Source organism: Eurosta solidaginis, chromosome X (genome assembly GCF_040869045.1).
Source record: "Eurosta solidaginis isolate ZX-2024a chromosome X, ASM4086904v1, whole genome shotgun sequence".
NCBI classification, from domain to species: domain Eukaryota; kingdom Metazoa; phylum Arthropoda; class Insecta; order Diptera; family Tephritidae; genus Eurosta; species Eurosta solidaginis.
This window is the reverse complement of record NC_090324.1, coordinates 146,933,376-146,959,401: the sequence shown is the minus strand read 5'-3', so window position 1 is coordinate 146,959,401 and position 26,026 is coordinate 146,933,376. Positions and strand designations below refer to the sequence as shown.

Below are 26,026 nucleotides of genomic sequence, written 5' to 3'. Positions count from 1 at the left end.
ATACATCTGTATGCTGATGATGCTCAGGTATATCTTTCTCGTCCGATTGGCCTATCTGATGATCTGGTGTGCAGAATGAATGAAGACCTTCAGCACATATCTTCATGGGCAAATGACAATAAATTAAATCTAAATGCTTCTAAGACCAAGGCTTTGTGTTTGGCGTATTCCCGGCAGCTCGGGAAAGGGGGGGGGGGGGGGGGGGGGGGGATCGTTTTCGGCAATATTGACAGTGAGTCACTGAAAAACCTGCAGCTAGCTTTAAACAGCTTAATTGCAATCTTGTTAGCTTTCTGAGTTACCGCAATTTGGGGTTCCTGCATGATTTATTCCATAAAAGGCAACCAGAATACCTCTTTAGAAATTTACGTTTTTCAAAATCCGACAGAACTGGCAACCTTATTGTTCCACGCTATAAGTATCTTACATCTTCCAGAATATTCTTAGTCAGTGCTATAAAATTATGGAACTCACTACCAAATGACATTAAAAATGAACGCAATAACAGGCGCTTTAAATTGGCTTTATCAGAATTTTTGCAAAATATACATGCATAATAACTTTTTTTAAAGTTTTCTCTATCATATTCATTCTTTTGTTTTTGTTTCTTATTTTATTTTATTTTTGTGCATTCATACAAATATACACACATAGAATAGTTGATAGTGTTAAAATTTAATTCTATGATTAGTTTTAATAAACTACTTATTTAACATAATATATATTAAAAATAAATTTAGAAATTCGAAATATTGTATAAGATCCGAAGGTTTATGTACGTTAAAAGACAATAGTCTCACCTGTACAAATTTTTTAATAAAGTATATTGAACTATATATTTAACATCAAAAAGCTATTAATATAATATTTATCAAAAATTCAATCGAAATATTTAAACTTTAAAGCTATGAATAATAAAGCTGCTTTCAAAAACATTTAATTTTATTTTTCTATATCATTGAAAGTATACAAATTTATAAGCTACACCAAAGTTATTACGTCTAACTTTTTTTTTTAATCTATTCTTATAAGCCACCCAGTGGGTAATGCATTACCTTTTCCATCAATGAAGAGAAGCATTAAGCAGTAATCAATGAAAATATCTTTGAAAAAGCAAGCGAATGTATAAAATGTAATGAATGTTGTTAGATTATTATGTCATATACATTGCTTGCTCGCTTTTCAAACATCTTTTCATTGATTACTGTTTCTTGCTTCTTTTTATTGATGAAAAAGGTAATGCATTACTCACTTTCCCACTGGATAGTGGCTACGACTTACATCCCCAGAGCGTTTAGGCAGCTCTGACGTGCCCTTCCAGGAGCTGTGCTTTCTGCCATTACATCCTCTGACAGAGTAATGCTACGTTTTATTTTACGTAGTGCAATATAGTACACGTATAAATAATAAAATCGGCATTTCTGTGGGTGTACCTGAGAAGGCGCTCTTTGGACAAGAACCTAAAATGTGACTTTGGAACCCCATAGGCTTGCTCTATTGGGTTTCTTGCCTTGACGTGTACCTTGTTATACCGCTCTTCATTGGCTGACGAAGGGATTCCTATTGAAGTAAGTAGCCACGGTTCCAATGGCCATGTGAAGGACCCCGCAACATGCTCCCTTATGAGCTTGATACGTACTCGCAAATCTATGAATGACTTTATTTATTTGTAAATACTTCAACGTGTTTTTGTGGAAGCATGTATTTTATATACTTACAGCCTCAACGTTCACGCTGTAGTAACCCTTCTTTTTCATGTAATCATGAGGAACTACACCAACAGTCGAAGACGACAGCGCAATTATGGCAACATGCGTGCAGTCAATAGCACCTATTACACCTTTAATGCCAAATTTGCTATGCAAACTAAAAAAGCTTGAATTAAGTTAATCCTGTAAATGTTAAAGACAAATTACCCTCTTTTATTGCTGTTGTAATGCTCAGCCGTGTTTGGGAAACTAATTTCAGCATTTTTGTATTCAAAAACTAGTCTACAAATGTCTTTAATGTTCCCGGAAACGGAAGATTGGCTCATAGCTACAAAATGGCTGTTTCCAACGAAGCTTTGGTACGAACCATTGACCAGGAAATAAGGTACTGAAATAAACTGAATAGGACAAAGTTTTAAGTGATGTGCAAACGTTTTATAAAAGCGTTTCCCTTACTCGTATCTCAAATGGAATTCTCGAGTTCCGCACGTAGTTGTCATGCGGCTTAAGCTCTTGAATAAGTTCCCAGCACAGCGTTTTGGGAAATCGCAAAAAAGGGTATTCCGTGTCCCACAAACTAGCAAGCTTAAGCCTGCGGAAATTTCTGCATCACAAAAAATTATTTATTTCACCACAACTTTTATAAACAATGCATTTAATTAATAGTTTTGTAAACAAAAGTTTTGGCAATGAGTAATGGCATAAACAAGTTACTAGTTTTACCAAAACTTTTGTAAACTATGGTTTATCAATGAAAAACTATTAATTACAAAAGTTGTTGACGCTTTAAAAATATTACTTTTCCTCATTTTCACGTTTTTGTAAAATTAAATACAAAATATATGCTTCTTCCTCCATATCTTGGTTTTGTGATCGACTTTAAACCAGCTCACAACTCTCTTTGTTTGAGACTAGAGATGGGAGATAGTTTGCTGAATACCAGATTGTCTCAAAATTAAATTTGACCACGAAATGTCTCTATTAGTAAATAGAGACAGCTTAACGAATTTACCTATAAGTATATAGAAGATATAGAGAATACAAGATATTTGAGCTTATTTATCAATTTTCAAGTAATTTTTAACCCGACTAGGGCTAGTATATTAACTAGTAGTGTACTGATGTAAATATCGACTAGTATGTCAACTGTTGTTACAAGGATGCATAGACTGAGTAGAATGCCATCTGGTATGTTGCAGTTGAATACAAAAACTAGTATGTAAATTGGCAAGATATTGATGTACATATATAATAACTAGTATGCCATCTGGTATAATGCTGGCGCAAAGGCTGACTAGTATGTCAATTGTATTGACCCCGATGCTGACTAGCATGTCATCTGGTACGATGTTGGTTACATAATGTCTAGTTTGTGAATTGGTATGATGCTGATGCAGAGACTGGCAACTGATATTTCGTAGGACATCGCCCTGTTAAAAATACCAGTTGCTAATATGGAAAAATTACAGAACTCATACTAGTTGGGATTTTTGGCGAACTAGTATTGTTCTACTATACAACTAGTTGGTTTGACTGCAGGGAACAAGAACACATGGGAATATCAAACGAAATAATTGACAGATAAACCAATCCAGCATTATCAGTGATTTGCAACAGATGGCGCAACGCTGATTAAATATAGTTGGTAAAGAGGAATAGAAGTAGCAATTTATTAATCCAACAAACCACCGCTGAATAGCTAAATGGTTAGCGCAGTGTGCCCAAAGCGTACTGATGAGCAAATCCAGTATTATCAGATGGCGCAACGGTGATTATATATAGTTGGTAAAGAGGAGTAGAAGTAGCAATTTATCTGTCAAATAAACCACCGCTGTATAAATGAATGGTTAGCGCAGCGTGCCTAAAGCGTACTGATGATGAAGGCTAAGCACCCTTCGAAATGGATTTATCTGCACAGCTATGCCAGGTTATCTGAAACATTTTCTACTTATTATTCCAAAAACAAAACAAAATCGAACCTTGAGTCCTTTATCAATAGCCCGATAAAACAAAAAAATCATTGCTAATGAACCAAGAGCACATGGGAATGTCAAACAAGGTAATTGACAATAAAGAAATCCAGCATTATCAGTGATTTGCAACAAATGGCGCAACGCTGATTAAATATAGTTGGTAAAGTGAATAGAAGTAGCAATTTATAAGTTAAACAAACCACCGCTGTAGAGCTAAATGGTTAGCGCAGGTCCTAAAGCATACTGATGATGAAGGCTTAGCACCCTTCGAAATGGATCTATCTGGGCAGCTATGGCAGGTTGTCTGAAACATTTTCTATTTACTATTCCAAAAACAAAATAAAATCGAACCTTGGATACTTTATTAATAGTCCGATAAAACGTACTGATGTTATTGTTAATAAACCAAGAGAACATGTGAATGTCAAACAAAGTAATTGACAATAACGAAATCCAGCATTATCAGCGATTTGCAACAAATGGCGCAACGCTGATTAAATATAGTTGGTAAAGAGGAATAGAAGTAGCAAGTTATTAATCAAACAAACCACCGCTGTAGAGCTGAATGGTTAGCGCAGCACGCCTAAAGCATACTGATGATGAAGGCTTAGCACCCTTCGAAATGGATCTATTTGCGCAGCTATGGCAGGTTGTCTGAAACATTTTCTACTTACTATTCCAAAAACAAAATACAATTTTTCATTTATAGAAAAACTTAAAAAAAATAATAATTATCAGTAATAAAAAAATTGTTTTATCCTTTATCAATAGGACGATAAATATAAATTTTGCGGGGGTAACCAAACTCACACATAAGACATTTTTTTTGGCGTCGTGATAATCTGGTCGATGGTGGATTTACCAGGTCTTAAGCCGCACTGATGAGGTCCAATCAGCCGATTCACGGTGGGCTTGAATCTTTCGCACAATACATTTGACAGAACCTTATATGAGGTTTTAAGAAGGCTGATTCCGCATCTTTGCCGCAGTTTGCAGGAACCCCTTTCCTGTGGACGGGACAGATAACACTAAGATTCCAATCGTCGGGCATACATACACTCGTCCGCCGAATTTGATTAGCTTCGCAGGCAATTCAGCAGCGCCCGCGGCCTTGTTGTTTTTTACCTGGTTTTGTTATTCTGAATTCCTGCATACAAGTAAAGCCCGTTGACCGCTCCAAATAAAACAGAAATTTAATTTTTATTATATTTTTAATTAACGACCAGCGCTGGCTGTATAGATGAGTTCTGAAAAGGAAACTGAACTTACAAACTACTCTAATTTTAAATCTAACCTAAAGTGGCCGCCAGCGCAGTCACAACCGCTGTTGATGCCCCTGTTAGTAACGCGCGCTGACCGGCCTGTGATGATTTTGTGGATTTCACTTCATGCGAATTTTACATATTTATTTTAATTTCCACGAGCTGTGACAGTTGTTTTGTTCACAACTGCTCTGCACCTGCAGGTTGGTGTCGCATTGCAGATTCGTGGCTAATGTTTAGTGATTTGCTGATGTTGTTGCGCTTTCCGTGTTATCGTCGGAAGCGAAAACTGCTGGCTCAGGCGAACCGAAAGCTGTTATTGTTGGCCTTGAGCGGCAGGTGTTAACTTACATTCAATTGGATTTTTCTCTTGCCATTTATGTGCACTGTGCAGCACATAGTTTTAATTTTGAGGTAAATACAGCTTATGATGTAGTTAACATCAATAACGCATTGGGGACAATCGGATCAATACATGATTTTTACCGATGGCCCAAAAGGCAAATCGTTCTCCAGAAAAAAATTTCGATTATACAAAAACAAAATTGAAGAAAAATATTGCAAAGCGTCTGCCCTACAAGATGGGCTCAATGTCACGAAGTGGTATCCACTTACATTGAACTTCAGCCAGCAATCTTCGAAGCCTTTGAAGAGATAGCAGAATGGAAAAACGACAAAACTTCAGCACAAGCTTCTCAGTTTCAGGCTGCTATTTCTACCGTGCAATTCCAAACGTCTTGCTATATAATGCAATCTGTGCATTCCATCGTTTTGCCTTTGAGTAAGCAACTGCAATCAGAATTTCAAGATTTGTCCGAGGCCCTGAAATGTACAAAATATGCTTTCCAATTTCAAGAAATGCGACAAAACTCAGAAATACATTTTCACAAAATTTTCGAAAATGTTTGGTTTTACTGGTCTGTAAATAATTAATTATTATTATATTAATTTCTTGTCTTCAAGACCAAGTTTATTATTTTTGTAAAATGTATTTTTTACAAGTTATATTATTTTAAATTATTATACATAGAAAACGCGTAAATTAGAAAAAAGCAAAGTTCGTAGACCGTATAGCCGACTATTTCAAAACAAATGACGGTTTATCATCAGCGATCTACACATTGAAGGCACATCAGGCCAGCAATGTACTTTGCAAGTTTCCATATATAACTCGTTTTCTACTGTTTGTTGTTTTTACTCTTTACCACCGTCAAATGAGTGCGCCAATCAAGTGGTATTATCTCATTATAAATACATGTAGGGCGCTATAACCTCCGAAGAGATTTCAGGCCGAGCTTCTCTTCTAATTTGCGTCGTGCTCCTCTTGATTTTCCCTACAAATTGGCCGGACGGGACCTACATGTTTTATGCCGACCCCGAACGGCATCTGCAAGGCATACAAGTTTTCACTTAGAGCTTTTCATGACATATATACACTCGGAGCCCTTGCCAAACACTGCCTAGGGGCCACACCGCTCTGAAAAATTTTCTTCTAATTGAAAACCCTTATTTCTAAAATATTGACGTTGCTTTGCCCGTGGGTGAACCCAGGGCATACGGTGTGGTAGGCGGAGCACGCTGCCATCACACCACGGTGTAAGAATTCCAGGTTGCTTTTTCCTTAGACTGAAAGTTTTTAATGTTATGTTTGATTTATTGGTCTGTTAATAATTAATTATTATATTAATTTCTTGTCTTTATTACCAAGTTTATTGTTTTTGTAAAATGTATATTTTACAAGTTGTATTATATTAAATTATTATACATAGAAAACGAGTAAATAAAAAAACAAAGTTCATAGACCGTATAGCCGACTATTTCAAAACTCATGACGGTTTGTCATCAGCGATCCACATATTGAAGGCTTGACGTTTAGCATATCAGGCCATCAATGCACTTTGCAAGTTTCTATTTATAACTCTGTTTCTATTGTTTGTTGTTTTTACACTTTACCACCGTCAATTGAGTGCACCAATCAGGTGCTTTTATCTCATTAGACGAGGATTTTTGTTTCAGCCCATATAGTTTTTCTTTAAGCTCTTGTTTTGTTAGAATTTCAGGATGCTTTTTCCGTAGACTGAAAGTTATAAATGTTATGTTTGGTTTTACTGGTCTATAAGTAGTTAAATGAGAGGTTGGTGCTCACCGATTTCCATGATAGGATTGGTTAGGGAACGGCTCCCTTTTGGTGATGTGGATGCAATGGCTGGGCACGGCAACACTGGCTCCCTGGTGGCGGCGCTGGTGATTATGCAGTGCTGCGTGCTGGCTATCGTAGGTTCTTCTCTGCACGATGATAATTTCGGTAGACGCTGGTCTTCTTTAACTAATATAGTTATACACTGATTGATCGTCAAACTCTGGGCAAAACCAAATTGATCAAGACGACGGAAGTTGTGCTTGGTGATGCTGGGGAAGATTATTATAGGGCGGCCACCTTTGGCTTGGAATACACGACGCACGGAGGAATGTGAAGAACAAAGATTCTGTATCCAGCACTATTTAACTTGTCCTCAATCAGACGTTTTGATTTTATTGAGTCAACGAATTGGTGTGTGACTGCTAACGTATTTTTTTTTTACCCTTTTAAAATTTTAGCGAGTTATAACAATATACTTCAATTTAATTGGTACTTTACTTGTGTCCACACGCGCTTATTTGCGATGTTTGCAATTTATAAGAACAACAATATGGAAACTCAAGAGAAAATCAGATTGATTTGGATCACAAATGAAACTTTTCGCAACTATATGGAACTTTGTAAAAACAATAATAATAAATTTTTCAAACGAACGGAAATTGTTCAGCTGACAATGATACAATTTTTATATATGCATAACCAAAAGTGGTGGTTTTTGACAGGTAGCGATCATGCCGGATCGCCATCCTGCACTTGCGGCGAATTCAATTCGGCTGGAGGCTGCCACACGTCCAGGTGGATTCCCAATGGGAAATTTAATTTAAATACAATTCATTGATTTTGGGGGTAATTCAATATAATCGAATATAATAAAAGATACGGGTTATAAATAAATTTAGAGATATACGTATATAAAAAAAGGGGGATATGGGACGTATGACAACCTACGCCGCGTAAATAGTAAGTAATTAATTATACCTTTCATGAAAATGAAATGGTATATTAATTTCGTCACGAAACCGAAAATTGTAAGTCCTTAAAGGAAAATAGATAGACACACCATAAAGTATACAGAAATAATCAGGTTGAAGAGCTGAGTCGATTTAGCCATGTCCGTCTGTCCGTCTGTCCGTCTGTCTGTTTGTATGCAAACTAGTCCCTCAATTTTTGAGATATCTTGATAAAATTTGGTGAGCGGGTGTATTTGGGTGTCCGATTAGACATTTGTCGGAACCGACCGGATCGGACCACTATAGCATATATCCTCCATACAACCGATTTTTCAGAAAAAGAGGATTTTTGTAATATCTTACCCAATTTAACAGATTGAAGCTTCAAACTTCATCATATACTTTCGTATATTGCACATATTGTTGCCTGAAAAAATTGATGAGATCGGTCGTATATATAGTATATATCCCCCACAACCGATTGTTCAGATAAGGAACTTTTCGTAATTACTGCCCTATTTTAAGAGCTAGAGGCTTCAAATTTCAACGAATGCTTACGTATATAGCATATATTGTTGTCTGAAAAAATCATAAAGATCGGTGGTATATATAGTATATATATGGTGGTATATATAGTATATATATATAGTATATATATATATTTTTTCGCAAATTTTAGCCCCATTTTAACAGCTAGAAGCTTTAAATTTCACCGAACACTTACGTATATAGCATATATTGTTGTCTGAAAAATCATAGAGATCGGTTGTATATATAGTATATATCTCATACAACCGATTGTTCAGATAAGAAACTTTTCGCAATTTCTACCCCATTTTAACAGCTATAAGCTTCAAATTTCACCGATTGCTTACGTATATAGCATATATTGTTGTCTGAAAAAATCATAGAGATCGGTTGTATATATAGTATATATCTCATACAACCGATTGTTCAGATAAGAAACTTTTCGCAATTTCTACCCCATTTTAACAGCTATAAGCTTCAAATTTCACCGATTGCTTATGTATATAGCATATATTGTTGTCTGAAAAAATCATAGAGATCGGTTCTATATATAGTATATATCTCATACAACCGATTGTTCAGATAAGAAACTTTTCGCAATTTCTACCCCATTTTAACAGCTATAAGCTTCAAATTTCACCGATTGCTTACGTATATAGTATGTATTGTTGTGTCAAAAAATCATAGAGATCGGTGATATATATAATATATATATGATGGTATATATAGTATATATATATAGTATATATATATTTTTTTGCGATTTCGGCCCCATTTTAACAGCTAGAAGCTTCAAATTTCACCAAGTGCTTACGTGTATAGCATATATTGGTGTCTGAAAAAATCATTGAGATCGGTGGTATACATAGTATATATCTCATACAACCGATTGTTCAGATAAGAAACTTTGCGCAATTTCTGCCCCGTTTTACAGCTAGAAGCTTCAAATTTCACAAAATGCTTACGTATATAGCATATATTGTTGTCTGAAAAAATCATAGAGATCGGTGGTATATATATTATATACTTCATATAAACTGTCATTTTTGCCCCTTTGTTACGGTTAGAAGCTTCAAAATTCATCAAATTTCATCAAATAGTTACGTTTACGTCATATATTTTTGAAATACGTGATTCGTAGTCATAGTTTTTACATGCAGACCACAAAGAACGTGAAGCTTTGCATCCTCACACAAAGAACCTACCTATTTTTTATTTTATATTTATCTTAAAAATCGTTTAGATATGTTAAAATTTCACCAAATGTTTACGTGTATAGCATATATTGTTGTCTGAAAAAATCATAGAGACCGGTGGTATGTATAATCTCATACAACCGATTGTTCAGATAAGAAACTTTGCGCAATTTCTTCCCCATTTTAACAGCTAGAAGCTTCAAATTTCACTAAATGCTTACGTGTATAGTATATATTGTTTTCTGAAAAAATCATTGAGATCGGTGGTATATGTAGTATATATCTCATACAACCGATTGTTCAGATAAGAAACTTTGCACAATTTCTGCCCCATTTTAACAGCTAGAAGATCGGTGGTACATGTATTATATACCCCATATAAACTCTATTTTTTTGCCCCTTTTTTATGGCTAGAAGCTTCAAAATTCATAAAATTTCATCAAATAGTAACGTTTACGTCATATATTGTTGAAATACGTGATTCGTAGTCATAGTTTTTACACGCAGACCACAAAAAACCTGAAACTTTGCATCCTCACACAAAGTACCTACCTATTTTTTATTTATTTTATATTTATTCGTTTAGGTATGTAGATCTGTTCACTATATATTTCTTATCTTATACATCCGATTATTCGGAGATTACGAATGGGATAAGATTATTGTTAAGCCCCATTCATGAAAGGTATGAAGTCTTCGGCACAGCCGAAGACAGTCCCGTCCTTACTTGTTATTATATTAATTTCTTGTCTTCAAGACCAAATTTATTATTTTTGTAAAATGTATATTTTTTTTTGTACAAGTTATATGATATTAAATTATTATATATAAAAAACGATTAAATTAGAAAAACACAAAGTTCATATACCGTATAGCGGACTATTGCAAAACCCATGACGTTTTATCATCAGCGATCCACACATTGAAGGCTTGACGTTTAGCATATCAGGCCATCAATGCACATAGCAAGTTTCTATTTATAACTCGTTTTCTACTGTTTGTTGTTTGCCGCCGTCAATTGAGTGCGCCAATCAGGTGCTATTATCTCATTAGACGAGGATTTATGTTGCAGCCCATATGGTTTTTCTTTAAGCTCTTGCTTTTGTTAGAATTGCAGGGTGCTTTTTTCGTACGGGCATTTTTGGGTCGGACAGAGTATACATATGCAAATTTTTTTAGCAGGTCATGAAAAAACCCTTAAAATTCAAAGCCGAAAAAAGTCAAAAAGATGAAATCTTGCAGGCTCGAAAATTATTTTTTGGGTATGCGTAGTGTAACTTTTTTTCCTGAGCCCAAATCCTATCGAAAATTCGATGGCGCGATATCGTTTAACTTTCGTCCATACAAATCGACCCACCCTAATACACACAGGCCCGCCGGGAGGGGGGGGGGGGGGAGGGGGGGTGTGGGGGTAATGGAGGGATTCCCCCGGGCCCGGGGTTTCACAGGGGGCCCGCGATTTAGAGTTACTAAGACATTTTTTCATTCAGGAGAGTCTTTATTTGTTCCATGTAAATTTCAAGCCGAATTTCAAGAGCAGCGAATCTTGATAATGATTTTTTGCATGGGACTGAGGAGACAATAAAAACCTCAAACAAAAATGTGTTTCTCAGGGGGCCCGCGATTTATTTATTTATTTATTTTATTTATTACGACTCTTAGAGCCTAGATCAACACTTAAAAATATTATTGCATTAATTAACAATATGTACTATATATGAAATTGACCTTGAATTTGTATTTGAATTTGAAACATGAATTTGAATTTGTATTTGAAACATGTAACACAAATCTATTCGAATCCTAATATTTATTTTATATTCATTGACTTCCCGTGAGCATAGAATCTTTTCTTAAATAAGTTATTATCACAATTCCTAGTATTTGCAGGTAAGTCTTTGAAACATTTTAACCCTTTGTAAAAAAGACTATTTTTTCAGACTCCGTTTTGTAATTAGGTAATTTAAAATCATTTCTCTGCCTCGTATTTCTGTCATGAACCTCGTAGTTAAATTTAATATTTGTTAATATATTGTTAAATTTTTGAGCTGAAGGCCAATTTAAATAAAAACACAACTTTTTGTATTATAGTTGTATAATTTATTCTTGTCGATATTTCGGCTTTATTCTAAAGCCATCTTCGGCACTAGGGGTATAAAAAAACAAATCATTAGAACGTATTCATCACTATGTTTACGTATATACATATACTAAGCGACTTACTCATATAAATATGTTCGATCGACTAAATTAGCAAAGGACAAAAATCTGTGCTGAAGGTTCAAAAAGCGAAAGCATGAAAAATAAACAATTGTACAAAATACCGCAAATGTAAACAAATTTTCAAGAACAGTAAGTATAAACAAAAATTTTACAATAATAAAATACATGTAACAATAAGACATAACTTAGTATGTATACCAACACCCTTTTACTTAGTTGTTGTCTTGAAGCATGCTGGATGCTGAATATTCTTATTTAAGTGAGCGCGGTGTATGTTGTTGTTGTTTCAAAATCAAATTGTGATAAGCACTTGCACAGTGGGCAGTGTCCATGTTAAAATTAATTCGTTTTTCACTAGGAGTGTTCAATATATGTAGCATTTCTAAGGTATCGCGTTTTTGGTAATGTTTTTCCTTCTCCAATATATTTACGTTCTCAAAATCAGGGTGATGTCCTGTATCTTTGCAGTGGGCAGATAGGTCCGTCTTATTTCCTGAAAAACTGTTCCTTAATTTTATGTTTGACCTGTGACCGGAAATCCTTGTCATGAGCTTGAGTTTTGTTGTCCCCACATATACCTTCTCGCATACACGGGACCCGTCGCCGTTGCATGGTATTCGATAAACTACGTCAGATTTCTAGAACTTGGGGATCTTATCCTGTATGTTATTAAAAACTTGCCTTAGTGTATTTTTGTACGTTAACGCTAGATTATAGTTATCCTTTTCGTATAGATTGGAGCTCTTGATCCTCTCCGATAATTCTGGAACATATTCCATTGTCAAATACTTTTTGTTGGCCGCGTCCGTTCTTTTTTCTTCATTATTTTTCGTGGTATGAAAATTGTGAATAAGTCTATTTGTTAACTCTTTGGGAAAGTCGTTCTGTTCCAGGGTTACTTTAATTATTTTAATATTTTTCTCGTGGAAAACCTCATCACTGAATGTGAGAACCCTTCTAATAAAAATTTTCGCCGTGTTTATTATTTTCCTTCTTTCATGCTTGGAGTTGTAGCTTATCAGCCTTCCAGAAAACGTTGGTTTCTGATACCAGTCAATAAGTAACTTGTAATTCTTTCTGAATATTAACGTATCGAGGTAGGGGAGTTGACCATCCCTTTCTATTTCTACTGTAAATTGTATGTTCTTGTGGTACGTATTAAACATGTGGAGCATATTTTGAATGTGTTCTTTTTTGACGACAGCAAAGATGTCGTCCACATATTTTGTTAGCAGCCTTGGTTTTTCTTTGGACTCTAGCTCAAATTTTGTCAGTAGCTCTTCCATAACTATATCCGCTATAACTGGCGAGGCTGGTGACCCCATAGGCATTCCTAACCGTTGCTCGTGTACTTTTTCATTATATTTAACATATCTGTTTTCTTTTATGCAAAATTTAACTACTGTTAAGAAAAATTCTTTCTTCATCAACGTATATTCTTTGATATCATTCCACGTCGAGGCTATGATTTCAATCGCCAAATCAACAGGAATACCGGGGAATAACGAAACCACGTCAAATGACACCAAACTCTCATCGTCATAAATGTATGTGTCTTTGACCTTGTCTTTGAATTCTTTGGCATCATTAACGTTGTATGTAGACGATTTCGTTATATTTTTGAGAACTCAGACAACATATCTGCATAAATTATAGGATGGGGCATCTATAGACGAACAAATCGGACGAAGGGTGTGTTAGGTGTGATAGCGATTTTACACGTCAAATGGTTCTTTTCTTTTCCATCAATGCATCCATCATCTCTTTATCTTTTACTGTTTGTATCGCATTTTCTCCATCCGCTATAACTTGAAAAATCGGAAATTTTCCTTTCCCTAACGGCATTACATATTTTGGACCTAGAGATAGCAGCCATTGAATATCTTGTGGGATGTCTAAAGGTGTATTATTAAAAAACCATTTTGGTACCACCCTAATATTCAATTTATCTTGTTCTTTTTGTCTGAGGATTTCATACTATTTTGTTTGTGTTTGTTTAACACGGTCCGTGAGATTATGCAACAGAAGTTCCTCACTTTGAAAAAATCTAGCTGAATGCTGAGAGTCGAGAATATGCTCGATTAGGGCCTTTGAGCCAGTTATCTCTCTTCTCTTTGCTCTACTTTGCTCATGCTTAATACGTATGATAATGTTTAAAAGTTTTATTTGAACTTTGTCGATATATGTGGATATGATCTTGGCAAACTTACGTGGTATTTTCTTGCTGCATATGTTGTTGTTTAAAGTGGTCTCGATGTTTTTTGTTGAGTTCTTGATGAAGTTGGGAGTTAAACTGCTTCTCTTGCACCTCTCCAAGAATTTTGTTGATTATGCCAATCTTGTTACATGTCGTGTGATTTGTTGGTAGCGTTTTATGGTTTGTTCGTCCGGGTATCATATTTCACTTTGATTGCTTTGTACACTTTGTGAGTGTTGTTGTTTTCTTGGTGTGCTCTTTTTATACCCCTAGTCACGAAGATGGCTTTAGAATAAAGCCGAAATATCAACAAGAATAAATTATACAACTATAATACAAAAAGTTGTGTTTTTATATAAATTGGCCTTCAGCTCAAAAATTTAACAATATATTATTTAATAAAAAAGCTTTTAATATTTGTTTTTAGATAATCAGGAAAATTTCCAGTTTTTAAAGGCCCTAACACATTTTTTGTTTAATTCAGGAGAGTCTTTATTTGTTCCATGTGTAAATTTTAAGCCGAATTTCAAAAGCAACGAATATTGATAATGATTTTTTGCCTGCGCCTGAGGGAACAACAAAAACCTCAAACAAAAATGTGTTTCTCAGGGGGCCCGCGATTTAGAGATACTAGGGCATTTTTTTTTAATTCAGGACAGTCTCTAGTTGTTGCATGTGCAATCTTTAAGCCGAATTTCAAAAGTAACAAATATTGATAATGATTTTTTGCCTGAGCCTGAGGAGACAATAAAAACATCAAACAAAAATGTGTTTCTCAGGGGGCCCGCGATTTAGAGGTACTAAGGCATTTTTTCTTTAGTTCAGGAGAGTCTTTAGTTGGTCCATGTGCAAACTTTAAGCAGAATTTCAAAAGCAACGAATATTGATAATGATTTTTTGCCTGGGCCTGAGGAGACAATAAAAACCGCAAACAAAAATGTGTTTCTCAGGGGGCCCGCGATTTAGAGGTACTAAGGCATTTTTTTTTTAATTCAGGGGGGGGGGGTCTTTAGTTGTTCCATGTGCAAACTTTAAGCCGAATTTAAAAAGCAACGAATATTGATAGTGATTTTTTTGCCTGGGCCTGAGGAGACAATAAAAACTTCAAACAAATATGTGTTTCTCAGGGGGCCCGCGATTTAGAGGTACTAAGGCATTTTTTCTTTAACTCAGGAGAGTCTTTAATTGTTCCATATGCAAATTTTAAGCCGAATTTCAAAAGCAACGAATATTGATAATGATTTTTTGCCTGGGCCTGAGGAGACAATAAAAACATCAAACAAAAATTTATATTTACATGAATCCGAAATCGTAAAGTCTTCGTGGTGACTAATTCAAAAGGAGGCTACAATTGATACACTTATCAATGACCAGCTAATCACTGAAACTCAAAAGTGGAAAGAAATTTTATATAGAATTTTGGACACTATTTTATTTTTGGGTGAAAGGGGTCTAGCTTTAAAAGGCGAAATTATATATCTTGGTGAACAAAACGATGGAAATTTTTTGGGCATCTATGATATCATAAGACAATATGATCCGATACTTAGAGATCATTTGTAGAAAGTTAGGATTTCACAACAGCAGGACAAACTTTTACAAGTTCACTATCTTTCCCCAGACATTCAGAACGATTTTATAGAAATTTGTACAAAACACGTGAGGGAAACTATATTAGATAAACGCAAGAAAACCAAGTATTTTGTAATTATCGTTGATGCTACGCCTGATGCTAGTCACGAGGGACACATGCTAACATATTTAATTTCATAAATAAAATAAAAAACGAACATGCAATAACAGAAACAAAACTGCAGCAATTTTCAGCCGAGCCATATCGGAAACGCAAGATAAAATATAAAGACTTCGTTTTTTTAATATTGTAAATTCATTTGAAAAAGATAAACGCGAAAAGATTTAATTAATTACATGCTTGCTATTGCACACAATTTAAAATTTTAGATTTTACTACTTTTTCTTTATACATAATTCCTTCCAAATAAATGAACGTTTCTGAATTTTGAGAAAAATTTAATGTTTTTTCTGTCGTCTAATTACTTTCTGAATTTTGACTTCTGAATTTTGCCTTCTGAAATTTGACTTCTGAATTTTCACTTCTGAAGTTTGACTTCAGAGATTTGACTTCTGAGTTTTGACCTCTGAATTTTGTCTTTCTGAAAAAACGATTCTGACTAATGTTTTCTGAAAAATGTGTTTCTGAATTTTTGTTTTCTGAATTTATGGCGGGCACCCCGATATCTAGATGCCTTATTAGCTGATTTGAAGTTGATCAGGAACCAATTGGAAACAATTTTAAATGAATGCAAAACAGTTGCTATATTTAATTTCATAAATAAAATAAAAAACGAACATGCAATAACAGAAACAAAACTGCATCAATTTTCAGCCGAGCCATATCGGAAACGCAAGATAAAATATAAAGACTTGGTTTTTTTAATATTGTAAATTCATTTGAAAAAGTAAACTCGAAAAGATTTAATTAATTACATGCTTGCTATTGCACATAATTTAAAATTTTAGATTTTACTACTTTTTCTTTATACATAATTCCTTCCAAATAAATAAACGTTTCTGAATTTTGCGAAAAATTTAATGTTTTTTCTGTCGTCTGATTACTTTCTGAAATTTGACTTCTGAATTTTCACTTCTGAAATTTGACTTCTGAAATTTGACTTAAGAGTTTTGACCTCTGAATTTTGTCTTTCTGACAAAAGGGTTCTAACTAATGTTTTCTGAAAAAATGTGTTTCTGAATTTTTGTTTTCTGAATTTATGGTGGGCACCCCGACATGTAGATGCCTTATTAGATGATTAGAAGTTGATCAGAAACCAATTGGAAACAATTTTAAATGAACGCAAAACAGTTGCTATTCAATTCAACATCTCGCCAAAGTTTCCGGATATTCGAAAGAGAAAAACCAAAAGACGTTTTGAAGATAATGGAAATGAGATGATTACGCATTATCCAGAGTCTGATTTTAAAAACAAGGCAAGACAGTTAAATTTTGATATTATTATAAAAAATTTTGTAGCGAAAAAAGCAAGAAAAGCCACTCTTTGATATCCAAACCTTCGATATTGAATAATTAAAATTTATAATCATCATTATATTCATCAGAAATGTACTAAAATTTTACCAAATAACTAGAAAAGATTATTTGAAACAATATGTGGCTGTTAAAAGAGAATTTCATTTCTACGTTAAAATAAAATAGTATAAATAGTAAATATTCTGTGTTAATTTTATTGTCAGATCTTAGTCCAAAAATCATTTAGTTGATGTGGCAAACATTTTTTTGATGTAATCCGTCAATAATGATTCATGAATGAGACGTCATTAATTAAAGTTAATCAAATGTATTAGTGGATTTTTTATAGGGGGCACGTAAATTGTTTAGTCCCGGGCCCGGATTTTCTCTCTTCCCCCTGTACCCAGGACACATCCTTCACATCGATATATACACGAAATTTTTGCAAAATACGTGAGGGAAACTATATTAGATCAACGCAAGAAAGCCAAGTATTTTGTAATTATCGTTGATGTTACGCCTGATGCTAGTCACGTTGAACAGACTACGCTCATTTTGCGCTAGCTCCATTTCAATTCGAAAGCAACAAATTTTACAATTCAGGAACGGTTTTTGGGTTTCGTGAATTGTAACCAAAAAACTGGTCAGAAAATCGCTGATCTAATTTGCCATACTCTAGGTAAACATGAAATCCCATTAAAAGATTGTCGTGCACAAGGGTACGATAACGGCGCCAATATGAAAGGAGCTTACAACGGAGCACTACGTCACATTCTCGACAAAAACTTGAATGCTGATTACTCGCCTTGTGCAACCCACAGTCTGAATTTATGTGGTGTTGATGCTGCAGACTGTTGTAGGGCTGCAATTGCTTTCTTCGGAGTTGTACAAAAATATTTTACTATTTTCAGCAGCACTCCACAACGATAGGACATCCTCAAAAAAAAAAAAAAAAAAAAAAAAAAAAAAAAAAAAAAAAAAAAATGTACCGAGCTCTCTTCATAGTCTTTCAGCCAAAAGCCAAATTTGGCTGCGCAAGCATACGGAGATGTTACCGGCATTCTCAAGTACATCAACAAGTTCGAATTTATCTTGCTGTCATCAATATGGTTCAAAATACTGACTACCATTAATGAAAGAAACGTGGTCCTCCAAGCTAGAGACGCCACCATAGAGGTTGAGGTCCGACATCTAGATGTCATATTAGCTGATTTGAAGTTGATCAGGAACCAATGGTAAACAATTTTAAACGAATGCAAAAAAGTTGCTATTCAATTGAACATCTGGAAACAAAGTTTCCGGACATTCGAAAGAGAAAACCGAAAAGACGTTCTGAAGATAATTTAAATGAGATGATTACGGATGATTCAGGGTCTGATTTTAAAAACAATACATTCGTGGTGATCATTGATTCGGTAATCACTGGCATTACTGAACGATTTGCAGCTATGAGAAATTTGAGCGAGGCGTTTTCCTTTTTGTAGTATTTTGAAGACATGGATGAAACTACGGTTCGGGCGAGCGCAGCAAAATTTGTCGAAAAATACAAGTCGGACAAAGCTTAAAATACGAAATAATCCCACTTGAAACACATTTACGAAGCAAATTTTGATAAAGGTCTGTCACCATTGGAATTGCTAAATGCCATCTACATATGTTCAAAATCTGTTTACGATTTTCGCTACTGTAGCTAGTGCAGAACGTTCCTTCAGCGACCTTACAAGGGTCAAAGACTTTCATAGATCGTGTTCATCTCAAGAGCGCGTTTCAGGACTTGCCACGCTTTGTGTTCAATCCATTTTGGCAAGACAGTTAAATTTGGATATTATTATAAAAATTTTGCAGCGAAAAAAGCAAGTAAAGCCACTCTTTGATATCCGAACTTCCTATACTGAATAATTAAAATTTATAATCATCATTAAATTTATCAGAAATGTATTAAAATGTTACCAAATAATTAGAAAAGATTATTTGAAACAATATGTGGCTGTTAAAAGAGAACTAGCAGACCCGGCAGACGTTGTTCTGCCCTAAATTTTGTCTATCTGCATACATTTTAATAAGCATTTTCCGTCTAACTCTGCCCTCCCCCCTCTACATTTTTTCGTAATCTTTGTATTCACTCCTCCTTCCGTATTTTTCCCTTCATCTATCTCCATCTTCGTCTCATTCTATCTCTTTCTCGGTTTCCTTCTCCTTCTCTCTTTTCTCTTCTCTCAAGTTTTTTTCATTTTTCTTCATATCTTATTGCCAGTCCCAGAGGATGGTATGTATTTTGTACCAGGCCCATTCCGAGTCTCAGTCCCAGTCCCACTCCTATTCTCAGTCTCAGTCTCAGTCCCAGTCCTAGTCCTAATCCCAGTCCCAGTTCGTCTCTGGTCTACTTTCTGGAAAAAGCATCCTAAATACTAACATAGGCAAATTTATATACCAAATTTCAGGCAACTCGAATAGGACGTATGTAAATAGGTACGTGGGTATTATTAATTCATGTCTTTATTTCGGCTTCGCATGCATATTTATCAGTTTTGCCAGGTTGATGCGACTAAAACGAATATCACAATGAAAATTACTTTAAAGCTCTCAGCTTTAGTTTGATATCCATAATACACACACATTCTAGGGGTATCCTGGTCCATGTTTTGGCCTATATCTCGAGACCCTAGTCACCCAGCGGTGTAAAACTTACTCTGTACTAAAGCATACATGAACAGCTTCAATTTGATACCCATAATGTAAAAACACATTCTAGGTATATCAGGGTCCATGTTTTGGCCTATATCTCGAGACCCTAGTCACCCAGCGGTGTGAAACTTACTCTGTACTAAAGCATACAGCAACAGCTTAAATTTGATACCCATAATGTAAAAACACATTCTAGGTGTATCCGGGTCCACGTTTTGGCCTATATCTCGAGACCCTAGTCACCAATAGGTATGAAAACTACCCTGTACTAAAGCACTCATCAACAGCTTCAATTTGATTCCCATAATGTAAAAACACTATCTAGGCGTTCACGGGCCCACGTTTTGGCCTATATCTCGAGACCCTAGTCACCCAGAGAATGAAAATTACCCTCCACTAAAGCACTCATCAACAGCTTTCGTTTGTTATCCATATTCTACAAACACATTCTAGGGTTACCCGGGCCTATATCTCGAGACCCTAGTCACCCAAGGGTATGAAAATTACCCTCTACTAAAGCACAATAAAATAGTATTAATAGTAAATATTCTGTGTTCATTTTTTTTCAGCTCTTAGTCCAAAAATCATTTAGTTGATGTGGCAAATATTTTTTTTGATGTAATCCATCAATAATCAAATGTTTTAGTGGATTTTTTATAGGGGGCCCGTAAATTGTTTAGTCCCGGGCCCGGATTTTCTCTCCACCCCCCTGTAACTAGGACACATCCTTCACATCGATATATACACGAAATTTGTGCAAAATACGTGAGGGAAACTATATTAGATCAACGCAAGAAAGCCAAGTATTTTGTAATTATCGTTGATGCTACGTTCAAACTACGTTCATTTTGCTCTACCTCCATTTCAATTCGAAAGCAACAAATTTTTCAATTCAAGAACGGTTTTTGGCTTTCGTGTATTGTAGCCAAAAAACCTGTCAGGAAATCGCTGATTTAATTTGCCATACTCTAGGTAAACATGAAATCCCATCAAAAGATTGCTCACCTAGTTCAACCCACAGTCTGAATTTATGTGGTGTTGATGCTGCAGAATGTTGTACGGCTGCAATTACTTTTTTGGACGTTGTACAAAAATGTTTTACTATTTTTAGCAGCACTCCACAACAATAGGACATCCTCAAAAAAAAATGTACCGAGCTCTCTTCACAGTCTTTCAGACACTAGGTGGTCTTGAATTGAGGCAATCAGACCATTTGCAAACCATGTTCCAGGATTAACGCAAGCACTAAACGCATTACTTAAGCTAAATTTGAATGCACAAGCATACGGAGATATTACCGGCATTCTCAAATACATCAACAAGTTCGAGTGTATCTTGCTGTCCTCAATTTGGTTCAAAATACTGACTACCATTAATGAAAGAAACGTCGTACTCCAAGCTAGAGACGCCACCATAGATGTTGAGGTCCGACATCCGGTTGCCCCAATAAATTCAGAAAACAAAAATTCGGAAACAAAGTTTTTCAGAAAACTTTGGTCAGAACCCTTTTTAAGCTATTGCATAGATTTTATCGCGGGCTTGGCGTCTAAATAAAAAAAACCGTAACGGATATTTGTCAAAAAAGGTTCGAAAAGGCTCAAAAAAGGTTCGGTTTTAGCAACAGGCCAAATACATAAAATTGGATCTCTATCATAAAGTTAAAGTTAAAGTTAAAATTAAAGTTAAAGTTAAAGTTGAAGTTAAAGTGAAAGTTAAAGTTAAAGTTAAAGTGAAAGTTAAAGTTAATGTTAAAGTTAAAGTTAAAGTTAAAGTTAAAGTTAAAGTTAAAGTTAAAGTTAAAGTTAAAGTTAAAGTTAAAGTTAAAGCTAAAATTAAAGTTAAAATTAAAGTTAAAGTTAAAGTTGAAGGTAAAGTTAAAGTTAAAGGTAAAATTAATGTTTAAGTTAAAGTTAAAGTTAAAGTGAAAGTGAAAGTTAAAGTTAAAGTTAAATGTAAAGTTAAAGTTAAAGTTAAAGTTAAGGTTAAAGTTAAAGTTAAAGTTAATGTTAAAGTTAAAGTTATAGTTAAATTTAAAGTTAAATTTAAAGTTAAAGTTAAAGTTAAAGTTAAAGTTAAAGTTAATGTTAAAGTTAAAGTTAATGTTAAAGTTAAAGTTAAAGTTAAAGTTAAAGTTAAAGTTAAAGTTAAAGTTAAAGTTAAAGTTAAAATTAAAGTTAAAGTTAAGGTTAAACTTAAAGTTAAAGTTAATGTTAAAGTTAAAGTTAAAGTTAAAGTTAAAGTTAAAGTTAAAGTTAAAGTTAAAGTTAAAGTTAAAGTTATAGTTAAAGTTAAAATTAAATTTAAAGTTAAAGTTAAAGTTAAAGTTAAAGTGAAAGTTAAAGTTAAAGTTAAAGTTAAAATTAAAGTTAAAGTGAAAGTTAAAGTTAAGGTTAAAGTTAAAGTTAATGTTAAAGTTAAAGTTAAAGTTAAAGTTATGGTTAAAGTTAAAGTTAAATTTAAAGTTAAAGTTAAAGTTAAAGTTAAAGTTAAAGATAAAGTTAAAGTTAAAGTTAAAGTTAAAGTTAAAGTTAAAGTTAAAGTTAAAGTTAAAGTTAAAGTTAAAGTTAAAGTTAAAGTTAAAGTTAACGTTAAAGTTAAAATTAAAGTTAAATTTAAAGTTAAAGTTAAAGTTAAAGTTAATGTTAAAATTAAAGTTAAAGTTAAAGTGAATGTTAAAGTTAAAGTGAAAGTTCAAGTTAAAGTTAAAGTTAAAGTGAATGTTAAAGTTAAAGCGAAAGTTAAAGGTTAAAATAATAAATAATAAGTCCAAAAATCATTTAGTTGATGTGGCAAATATTTTTTTTGATGTAATCCATCAATAATGATTCATGAATGACACGTCATTAATTCAAATTAATCAAATGTTTTAGTGGATTTTTTATAGGGGGCCTGTAAATTGTTTAGTCCCGGGCGCGGATTTTCTCTCTACGGCCCTGAATACACAGGTAATAAAAACTTTGGTTTTCGTGCCATTCAATAAATGAATGGTAATCGCGAAAAACGCGGTAAGCGACACTTTTTTCAAAACTTGTTTTTTGGCAGATTCCCACAAATATTAATCTACTACTTAGCTGAAGCACCAAATTTTCCGAAATTATGTACCCTATAGCTGTAGAAATACAGTTAGAAATATTCAGTGAGTGGAAAAACGTTACAAGTGACACGCGAAATAATACGTACAACAATGTCGAAAATTATTGCTAAGTGTAATAGAGGATCAAAAAAAAAAATAATAGTGATAATTGGAAAGATAATAAAAGAAAAAAGTTAAGAGATAGTGGACAAGATTACGTAACAAGAAAAAATCAAAATATACCCTGTAAAAACGCTCCAGAAGAGGTAACATGGAAAACGTTGTAAGTGTACATCACTTCATTTCTGCTTTATTTATTTTATAAAACAGGTTTCTGATTGAAGAAGAAAGCGTCACAACTTTATGTTCCAAACGATGTTTCGCGGCTAATTGAATCAGCGAGACCATCAAATCCATTTAGGGTACATGAGATGGCTCTAAATGATTTCAAAAATTTTGATGTTCTCAAGGAAATTTTTCGTAAAGACTCTACTTGCAAAATAACTGAAGCACGATGGATTCAGATTTCCGCTGATGAACCAAATATGCTTCGAATACGAAAAAATCAAGGCATTGCAGAAATGTGGTCGTGCTACAATCTTAACCCCAAAAGAACAACAAATTTTACGTTGAAGCCTCTCGGAGAGAGCTTATTAAATTAAGTGATATAAAGAAAAAAGATATTCTTTCAATGGCAGCATATTTTCCGAATATTTATGCCGAGTTTTATAAATCTATCTGCGGTGAAATTTACTTGGAAAATCTTACAACAGAAAAAAGTTCAAAGCCAAATTGTTTGTTATATTGTTAAGTTTTTTATATTACCATACATTGAAGAAGAAAAAACAAAAGAATGAAACAAAATTTCTTCAATATCTTCTTTATTTAAATGCGAAGTGCTTTCTCTTTTAAGGTGGAAAAACGTTGTAAATGCCATCATCCATGATGCTGTGAGTAGTGGAAAAACGTTGCAAGTGACATAGAGCAGTGAACATACAACGTTTTTCCACTGAAAGAATTTTGAAACAGTGAATTGAGATGTAATTTCAAAACAAAGTTCAGCACTTTTTTGTATACAAGTTTTCGTTATCATATTTTTTGAAGAAGCTTAAAAAAATAAAAAGAAAAAAATATTTTTTCCATAAAAAACTTTTTTTTGTTCTCCTGAAAAATTTTGATTTTGTCGCTTACCACGTTTTTCGCGATTACCATTCAAATGTCTGCTAAAAGTCTGGTAGAGCCGACATAGTGGACTAAAACCTATAAAGCAACAAAATAAAAAATTATCTACTCCAAACGTAAAAAATACGCGTTGACAAATAATTATTGGAGGAAGAATGAAAACTTGACGTTGACAAAAAATTATTACTGAAAAAAAATCCAATTTTCATTCAAAAATTATTATGAAGCAATATTTATGTGATAAAATGTATTACTATTATGTCCCTGGTTTTCATGACAGTTTTCAAACTTCATTGAACTTCCGGCCTGAAAATGTGTCCATTTATGATTTTTGGTATAAACTCATTAAACATTAATCCAAATGATACAATTGTATTCAAACGGCAAACCTAAAAGAATGCTTAAATTCAATTAATTGGGTTAATTTTTCCCCAGTTTTAGATTCAGGTTTTTGAATTTTCAAGTTCGTAATCCACCACCAACATCCCTTATGTGAAAGTTCTATATAAATGTATTCTGAATTGACGACAATGTACAATGTAAACCGCTGTGCAACAGCATCATAATGCATTACCATTTGGAGTAATAATTAAATTTACAATATTTACATTAACCTTTAAATATAATAATTTATTTTTTTTTTATACTAAAATATAATGCAATATAATTTCAATAATTTTTATAGCTTCTCCAAAAGGCAATCCAGAGCAGTGGAAATCACTAACGAGTTACCAGCATATCGCGATCCATTTGGTTTCAAATTATGGAAACCATATTATGCAGTCACACGTAATATTTTTGGAAGGTAAGCAACTAATTATTTAGGCTTTATTGATTTTCACAATTTCTTTCAGTAAGATGGCTGGTAACGGCCACCCACTGTTATTTCTCAAAGTTTTAACGAGATTTACCACACTGAAAACCAGTGAAATATAAAACATTCGGTTGTTCCGAGGACCTCATATCTTTCATAAATGGAACTGAGCAGTAATCTTATCCCATCGGTAAAATCCGAATAACCGATTGTTAAAGATATGTTATTTATTCAGAGCAGATGTGCCTAAGCAATATTTTCGATATATATCAAATAAATAATTGATTGGTATTAATCCTCGCACAAAGTTTCACGGTTCCTGCTGTCTACATGTACCTCTTATCTGGTAAGTTGTATGGGATATGCACTATATATTCGACCGATCTATACGATTTTTTCAGACAACAATATACATACCCCATATTCGGTGAAATTTGGGGACAGAAATTATGAAAACAATTTAATCTGAACAATCGGCTGTGTGGGATATATATTATATATGGGGTATTCCATCCCATTTCGACCAATTTTGAACCCGACCCCTTTAGAATTGGCTGAAAGTTTTTCTTCTTTTTCAAGCTTACGAAAGACGTTTTTCAAATTTTTTCATCCAACTCAAAAAAAGTTATGAATTTAAAAAAAAACACCGTTTTTGTTTTCAAAATGCTATAACTTTTTCAAAAATTGACCGTTTGGGATGTTTTTTTTTTTAAATATGTTTTTAAATTTACTTTTCGGAAAAAATTCAAAAAAAATTTTGAAGTTTTTTTTTGTAATTTTGAAGTTTTTCGAGATTTTTCGAATTTCGCCCTTCGAAAAATCAGGAAAAACTGAAAAATTACAAAAAAAAACTTTAAAAATTTTTTTGAATTTTTTCCGAAAAGTACATTTAAAAACAAATTTAAAAAAAAAAAGATCCCAAACGGTCAATTTTTGAAAAAGTTATAGCATTTTGAAAACAAAAACGGTGTTTTTTTAAAAATTCGTAACTTTTTTTGATTTGGATGAAAAAATTTGAAAAACTTCTGAAAAACGTCTTTCGTAA

At 33.8% G+C, this 26,026-nt stretch overlaps 1 protein-coding gene across 1 annotated transcript in view; it reads left to right on the top strand.

Moving 5' to 3' along the window:
- The window catches only part of LOC137235183 (uncharacterized), a 1,124,977-nt gene extending 1,099,874 nt beyond the window's left edge, over positions 1 to 25,103 (top strand). The window contains exons 4-5 of the mRNA XM_067758315.1: positions 24,853 to 24,972; positions 25,022 to 25,103. Coding sequence (XP_067614416.1) covers positions 24,853 to 24,972; positions 25,022 to 25,103 — 202 coding nt within the window. The remainder of the gene's footprint in view (positions 1 to 24,852; positions 24,973 to 25,021) is intronic.
- The last annotated feature ends 923 nt before the right edge of the window (positions 25,104 to 26,026 follow it).